Source organism: Octopus bimaculoides, chromosome 5 (assembly GCF_046866305.1).
Source record: "Octopus bimaculoides isolate indiv1 chromosome 5, ASM4686630v1, whole genome shotgun sequence".
NCBI classification, from domain to species: Eukaryota; Metazoa; Mollusca; class Cephalopoda; order Octopoda; family Octopodidae; genus Octopus; species Octopus bimaculoides.
Genome location: NC_142932.1, coordinates 60,675,356 through 60,684,700, shown reverse-complemented (window position 1 = coordinate 60,684,700; position 9,345 = coordinate 60,675,356). Strand labels below are relative to the sequence as shown.

At 32.9% G+C, this 9,345-nt stretch overlaps 1 protein-coding gene across 1 annotated transcript; it reads right to left on the bottom strand.

Moving 5' to 3' along the window:
* Positions 1-2,539: 2,539 nt before the first annotated feature.
* Positions 2,540-2,875, bottom strand: LOC149135555 (uncharacterized). Its single transcript, XM_089353082.1, has one exon. It carries the CDS (start codon positions 2,873-2,875, stop codon positions 2,540-2,542), a length of 336 nt encoding a protein of 111 aa, XP_089209208.1.
* Between the last annotated feature and the right edge of the window lie 6,470 nt (positions 2,876-9,345).

The window sequence follows — 9,345 nt, the reverse complement described above, 5'->3', positions numbered from 1 at the left end:
TGTGTGTGTGTGTGTGTGAGTGTGTGTTGGTGTGTTTGTCTGTGTGTTTGCGTGCTTGTGTGTGTGATAGAGAATGTGTGTGTGTGTGTGTGTGTGTGTGTGTGTGAGAGAGAGAGAGAGACAGAGAGAGCCAGAGCGTGCGCGCGCGCGCGCGGTAATGTGTATGTGTATGTGTGTTCATTACACGTGTTGATTGGATTTTTCTTTTCATCTGTTCAAACTTAATGCTAATGTTTATCCGATGTTTTCTAGTTAAACCCATTTCAATACAACGGCTCCAGCAGTAACTAACTTGTTTCTTTGTTTCTTTCTTTCTTTCTTTTTTCTGGGGTGGGGGAGGTAATTCAGATATTTAAAGACAATCGCAAAATTGTTGGTTTTGTTAAGATGCCTTACTGCGATTTATTTACTATTTTTAAAATGTACGACTGTGAAAAAACTAGTTCTCACTCATCCCGCTTTCTCTCTCTTACACACACACACACGTACACACACACACAACCACACACAGACGAACGCACACGGACGCAAACATATATACACATATCATCGCATTCTCTTTTTTCCTCATTGTCTGTCTCTCTCGTTCCATAATACTTTTCCAGATTACGGAGCTGCCGAAGAAAATATTGATTATCAAAGGATATTAAAACGAATATGGCATTTTGTAGAGAGAGAAAAATGAAGTGAGAGTTACATGTATGCGCATGGAAATTGTATTAAATACATGGAGGGGGTGACTTTAAGTAAATATATTCTATTCACATCCATCTGTCAGTAACAATTCCATAGTGCCACTTGTTCGTTAACGGAGCAAAATCTTGTAAAAGTATCTGTACACATTAGCATATTAACCAAGGGAAGAAAACCAACGATCTACCCCTAATCTCTCTAGGATCATAATCTAATTCCAACAATATATTCTCGAATTGTTTCGCGTTATTCTTTCATGTTACCTTACAAATATGTCAGTCTCATCGGGTCAGTAGTTAATCCAAATTTTTCTTATTATCAGAAAAATATATTAACTGTTGTATACTTAATGTTTTATTCATTAGTATGCATACGTGTATATGTTATGTTACGTGATGGATATGAAGTTAAGCCGATAACGCATAATACAGATACATATGAACTGCCAACAACATGCAATTTTGAGTAAAAGGCATACTGTTTATTCGATCAGATTTAGAACATGAAATTGGAATGTTCTTTCAATTCTCTCCAGAGATTATTGATTGGTAAACACTGTAGCATGAAACAAATGAAAACGTGTTTATCCTTCGCTGAATGCGAAATTAATAAAGGAAACAACAAAACAAATTAGTATTAATTTTTTTGTGAAATGTAGATTTAATATTAGATTTATCCACTGAATAAAACAGTTCTCTAAAATCTAGTTTTAGAGATATTTTGGTAATTGGAAGTTGTAAAGCAATATTTTTGATTAATCACACTGTTAAACAATATGCACAATTGCAATAACATACGTACCAGGATATTTATATCTCTATTACAACTACTTTAAAATTGATATTTTTTTCTTAAAATTGGAAATTTATTGTGCAATTAGCTTAAAACATTGCCAGGTAAATATTTTATACATTGTATAAAATGAAATGATAATGAGCATTCAGAAATAATGTGTTTGGGAAAATTAACAACTTTGATACCAAGTAAATATAAAACAAATTGAAAACAACGGTATTTTTATTGTGTATCATTATATTATCGACAAGTTACTTATTTATATTAAATACAGAAGACATGCCTTCATTTTGCAAAGCAAGCTGAACAATAATTTAAAATTCGTTGGCAAAGTTGACGTTATTTTCGGATTCAAAAACTACAGTGCTAGATATCTGAGCGTGAAACGTTGAGCAAATGTTTCATTGTATAAATAGATCATAGAATTTACACTGGAATTTGACAGAAATCAGTAACACAGAAAATGTATGAAAAGTCCATTAATATATATACATACAGATTCACATTAATACATACATTCAGAAGCATATACGTATATAAGTATGTATTGGTTCATATACATTTATATATATATAGGGTATCCCAGAAAGATTTACCTGTCGATATTTCTTAATTATTCAAAATAAATTTAAGATAGGATAATGAAATTTAGTGTACCCGTTTTAATGTCAATTTTCAATCCATTGTAGTAATTACATTTCAAAGTGATCACCCTTCGCCTTGATCATAACATTGTACTACCTCTTTATCCAGCTTGACCCATGAAGACAGAAGGATTTGCATCAGATCTGATACATTTGAATAAGAGCTAGCACAAACATTACTCTCTAAGATGGACCAGATAGCGATTGATATCTGAGATTGATATCTGCACATGAGGGAGGCCATATCGTCTTGCTCCAAATCCGTTGAAATGCACTTTGCACCACCTTTGTGTAAAATTGGATGTATGGGCCGCACCCGATCTTGAGTGAAGACGTGACGGGCACTAAAGCATTCTGTGACCCAGAGTAATAGTCTCTCATCCAATATTTCCACATAAACTTCACTGTTAACATTTGACGCCAGTATCGATATAGATCAAGGGAGACTTGGACCCATCAGATGCAACTGTGGCCCACACAGTGAGTGAAGCTGCCTTTTGATGGCGTAAATAACTCCTGGTACGTTCGGGAAAATATCCTGCAATACGTGCATAAAGCCTGTCATTCTCCCAGTTGGTGACTGCCTCCACAGTGAAGATATCGTCGGACCAAGTCAACACTTTGTTAGTGGCGCGCTTCATCTCAGCTAACATAGTTTTAAACCTGTCGAGCAGTCTCTTCTTGAAAGCTGCTGAAGTTAACTGCCAGGATCGTTTCTTGCATGCAGTTAGCTTTAAACTCATTTTAAAAATCCTGTGTATCGACGATTTCGAAATATCAAGAGCTTTTCTTGCATTCGTGCTGGAATTTAGGTTCGCACGCTTCTTCACAGCTTCAACAAGGAATTATCTTTTGCTTTGCAATCAGATTATGGCACCTACTTCACCAATTTCATCAACACTTTCTGTACACCATTAGGGCTAAACGCTTTATAAAGGCTATCATTTTGCTCATATTTCTAATACTGTTCTCTGTAAAAAGGATAGCGTCTTATTGAAGATGAGAAATTGCCTGCTTCAGATTGCAGAGCCATTCAACTCTACTATCATGTTGTTCATGCTTGCTCCATATCTCACCTCGAACATCAGGAACTAAACTTTCGCATGCTAAATAATAAATTTCTTCACATTATTTACATTTGACTGATATTTGTCCTTATCTTGTTTGTTGTTAACACAACGTTTCGGCTGATATACTCTCCAACCATCATCAGGTGTCTTGAGGAAATTTAGAACCTGGGCTCTCATTCCTAAAGTATTTTTCGATGTTGTTGTTGTTATTATTATCATTATTATCATCATTATTATTATTATTATTATCATTATTATTATTATTCAGGACACTGCCTGGAATTGAACTCAAAATCTTGGGGTTAGTAGCCGGCGCTCTTAACCACTCCACCGTATGACGGACAGATACCCGTCAAATGTAAATAATGCAAATAATGTGCATAATTTCTCATCTCTTAAATATAGAATTGCATTAATTTCTTGCAAAAATCTTTATTCCACGATTCTAAACAACTACTTTTGTCGGTGTTGTTTAATCCGTTGCTCAAACCTAGTTAGTTTTAAAGTGGAAGGTACCACTAGTGACCATTAACATTTCTGTTTTGATGTCCAGGCTGCGGATCTCGTCTCCAGTTCAATATCCCAAATGTATTGGCACTGAAAAGGCATTGTGACATATGTCCTTGTTCAATGCAGACAGCATTGAGTTCTGTATTTTCCAGAGTTTACAGAAGTATTCTTTTGTTATTCTGGTTTTAGAAACAGCACCAACATAGGGAATATTCTCATCGATTCCGAAAGGCTTGTAGTCTTCTTCATTAAAAATAAGGGAGATAGGCAAGCCATTGACGTACATGTTCTCCGAATGTTTGACAAACTTTCTTCGGCTAACCATCATGTGTATTTATCTTGTCCAAATTTCATTCCTATGTTTCATGAGAATGTTGTAACTTGTTATAATTGTCTATCAATGTTTTTCATGTTACACGAATATCACTTTAGATCATCAACAAAACAAGGGCGGGGTGACCTTAATGTTATTCTTTTCTGCATATATCAGTATGTGATTTTGCTATTTTGTTAACAAGGTGAGGAGGGGTTCGCTGCCAGCACAAACGTTACAGAAAAATTCCGCTTGTAACAATAGGCGTTACATTAGTAGTTGTGAGTGCTATCAGTGAGCACCATGCTGTGTTCATTTTTTCTATTATATTCACTATAGCGGTTGGTACTTTGGCAAGGTATATTGATTCTATCATACATGACAGTGAGAGAGGCACAAAGTTCAACGCTTTCTTGTAGTCAAACCATATTGTTAAGAGATTGCGGTGGTATTGCGTGGCTTCCTCAATGACAGATTCAGTGCGAAAGAGCTGTTCAGCACAGTCTGTCCATCATTTATCACATCTTGTGTGTGTGTATATATGTATGTATGCAATTATATATGTATGTACGTATGTACGCCTGCGTGTGCGTATGCGTAAGGGATGTGGCTAGAATGTGTTTCAGGAGTGGGCATTAATTATTGATATTTATTTTCCATTCGGGTATTTTAAATATAACGCCCGTGAATACGTATTGAAATGTAGCATTTCGCAGTCTACATAAACTCATTTATCTTACTCTATATTGGCAGAAGATATTTGGGAAATATGTGTGTGCGTGAACTAACGTCTTTGTGAATATATATATTTCTATAAAGATCTCTCTCTCTCTCTCTCTCTCTCTCTATATATATATATATATATATATATATATATATATATATATATATATATATATATATATATATATATATATATATATATATATATGTATGTGTATATATATATATATACACGTATGAATTTTGTGTGCGTGTGTGTATATGTGTGTAGGTGTGTCTGCATGTGTCTGTGTGTATATATCTACAGATATACACATGTACAGTTAAATGGGCTGTTACTAATTCATGTAGATATATAATTCATTTATTCTGTCACTTGTATCGTCTTTGATGAGATATTGAGTTATGAATTTACGGTGATTTTCAATGTTCTCTTCTAAGTAATGGCTAACTGAGGTGCAACAGGTTCCTGAAATCATAAGGAAATGTATTTACGCTTGACGGCCACTCTACAGGAGAAAGTATTTTAACCAAAGCTCTATAAACGGTGGTCGATCCTTGTAAATAATGAACCTTACAATTCACATAGTTGTTTTTCAAATAAATATCCCCTCACTAAAATCCATCACTGTCGAAACTTTCTTTCAAGATTTCTAGTTACCATTATCGCTAGCCACTCAGTATTACGTCAGCCGCCTCATGGGTTCCTTGTAATTACTTGATGTAATATTTTCAGACAATTATCCAACACATATGAAGCGATTTTAACGTTGCTCTGAATCATGAAATTCCCATTTGTATCATCCTAAATTAACATCGTCACTCTGTGTAAAAACATTGAAATCATTTTGTTAACATCCCTATTGAATTGTATCTTGTAACGATTCGCATTTTCTGGAGTTAGCTGTAGGATAATTACGGATAATTGGGCATGACATGACCGATTAGGATCAAACATTGAGATTGTAGAAGGCCATGTCAAGTTGATAAATCTATGGGTGACTTGCGTTAACCCAGATCAATATAACGGATATCCTGCACTTTGCTGGCTCTGCCTTCTATAGAAATTCTTTCTGAGAACATATTATGTTGAAATAATTTGTTTCACTTAGCCAAACGATATCATCAATTAAAAAAACATACATGTGTATATATATATATTTATATATATATATATATATATATATATATATATATATATATATATATATATATATATATATATATTACATATGCACACATAATAGTGTACATTCACACACGCACATGAATATATATATATATATATATATATATATATATATATATATATATATATATATATATATATATATATATATATGGGTGCGAGCGTGCATGTGTGTGTGTGCACACGCCTAAGTGTATATATTAGGTAAATCCTATTCAATGTCTATGGTTATACACATAGTATAAGAATACACGCATACAATTATAGATAAGGGAACCTGTGTTTCTTTGCATGCATACACACACACACACACACACACATACACACACACACGCATACACACACACACACAAGCACATACATATATAGATCGGTAAAACACGCATATATGACACTGTATGTTCATGATATTGTATTATATCGTTTGCTTTACTGAATTTGATATCACATGCTTCCCACGACTATATCAGCGTCATTACACACATATTCAGTTCCTTCAGCATATCTGTATATTTCTTTTGAAAAAGTGGTGGTCATGTTGATGATGATGATGATGATGTTGATGATGATGATGATGATGATGATGGTGATGATGATGATGATGATGATGATGATGATGATGATGATGAAGTGGAGGAGGAGGGTCGTTACGATAAATAGAAACAATGCAAAATCTACGGGAGTGGAAATTGTACAAAAGTAAACGTAGGAGGAAGAGCTAAGAAGAAAATAATGTGGAAGTAAATTTCAAATGTAGATGAAAATGAAACAGAAAAGGCGTGCATAAGTGGGAATAGAAATTGCTAGAAACACTAAGAAATGGGAGAAGTAAGATTTTGAAACAAAATATGACAAAACAATAAAGCATAAATGAAATAGTAAAGGACAATGAAATAGGAAAAATATTAACTAACTCATTCACCTGTGAATAGTAGTTAAGCCAGTGTTAATATATTCAATGGTGTGTATATTAGAGAACCAATTATAGGTGAGGAAAATTCACAATGTTTATTACACTGTTTCATAAGACACAATTTCGAACAAATTTTGGCCGTATTGTGACCCGTCAACTAGGTGGCTATTCAAAGTCCAATATTGAATTACGTAATCAGTATACAATTCTGTGTTAATTATTACAATTATTATAGTTTGAAGAATATACATCAGTGCACAATCTGGATTGTACAATTTATGTTTCACAAAATGATGCTATAATTTTGCACCGTTATTGCTCTAACATATTACATTTGCTGCTAAATGATTTAGTATACAATCCACATTGCACGGCATTTTACGCAAGTATCTGCTGTAGTAGCCCCAGTTGACTAAATTGAGCTGTAGCGGTTTACAAAATATTCAGCACATTCCTCCTCCATTTGTCGAAATGAAATAATGTTAGTCCTTGACGTAGCTTTTGTTTTTATCCACATTTATCAATAGTAATGAACAAGCGACACATAAGTAGTAGTAGTAGTAGTAGTAGTAGTAGTAGTAGTAGTAGTAGTAGTAGTAGTAGTAGTAGTAGTAGTAGTAAATATAAAATGCATATATTAATCACAAGATTAATTAGCCAGTGTGCTGTTTGGAAAATACACCTTCATTTCTCAGCTATCAAAATCTTTTAACAATGCGCTCAAAACTGATTCTAGTATTAGTCTCCTTTAGAAAAATTGATATGATTAATAAAAATACTACTTATTTATGAAACAAAATATTGTAAATACTACTTATTTATGAAACAAAATATTGTAGCTCATATTGATAATTCATATAAAATACAATTTTCAAATCAATTTATAGAGTATATTAAAATAGACTCTCATGCGAATCTTTTCACCAACCGATTTTAACTTATTTTGTCGGGAGCTGTTTAAGGGCTTCCATCATGTAAAATTAATAACTGTATATGTTCTTAATAGATATTTACTACGTTTGTCCTTTAATCTTTTCTTGTTGTATAAATATTTAAAGCAATGGGAAAAATAAAATAACTTGCTGCATTTCTTCAGGCTCTTTCCCTTCTGATTTCAAGTCCAACCACAGTCAGCTTTGCTTTTCATCCCAAGAGGCTCAACAAAACCAAATGCTTGTTCATCGCTATATCTGATGATATAAAGAAACACTGTCACATCGACACTGCACCCGTTCGTTGTGTATATATTAGAAACAATTGTTTTGCTATAACTAGGCTAATATTCGCCTTGATTCAGTAGTGACCTGTAACGTGTTTTAACGTAACAGTGTTTTCTTCCTCAACAAATGAAAAGCTAGGTTTAATTTCTGAGAGATTTGGTTGTCAATTTCAGCTTTGTCGAACGAAGGCATAGAGACTCTATTATTACTTTAATTTTATGTATGAAACGATATTTGCCTTGTTTATAATCATTGTTAACAAACATTCCTACAAAACACATATTTCAATACACTCAACTAAACAAACATGCGACCATTTAGTAATACAATATTTATCAAAGAGTGGCGATACAGTAGCACATACATGACAGACGATATTAAATTATTTATTTAAAACGATCCTCCATTATTTCTTCCAGAGCTACCATTGATTGTGTTATATATATTTACGTTCATAATCGTTTAGTCGACTCATGTATTTAATTTCTATAATCCGCTTAATTTATTTTCCTACTTATCGTCAAGAGTCTTTAAATTCTATAGAACATAGTATGTCACGTCATATTTCTCGTGTAATTGTTTTTTTTTTTACAAAAAGACCTATTAACTTCATGCTTAACTTCAGTTAAACATCAGGGATTTTTGAAAATTGAAACAGAAAGTGATTTTATCTGAATGGAATTTCTTAAATTTATAAAACAAATATGTGTTCAAGAGATTCCAGTCTACTCTGTTTTTATAAAGATCTTTTTGTAATTATGACTAACCAATTAGTTTTTGCATCAAACTTTCAATCGTAGCATATAGCCAACAAATATTTGAAAGTATTTCAAAATATAGTCCAATGAATGTTTTTATTCTTCATCACATTGTTTTCTGGAAGAAATATTTGAATACTATCACATAAAACAGTTGAATAAAATCATACTAGACAGAAGTTTATCTTTTGCATCAGAGAGACAATTAATATATTTCTTGTAATGTATTGCCTTTACCAAATTCAAATAATCGCATAAGATCTAATATCTTATCGCATCAAAAAAGCAATATTTCATAAAAGTGGTATAAGCAAATTTCTGTTCTTGTGCAGTCGGTGTAGAATTCTATTGTGAATCCGGCTACAATTGATGTAATTAAGTTGATTGTTACTGTTTTTATTTGTATGTGTCTGGCGCAAAGTAATCGGATGTATTATAATCATTCAGTTTGACCAGACATTGAATATCTGGTACAATAATAACTCAATGAAACATCGATTTTTTAAAAAGAGGATAA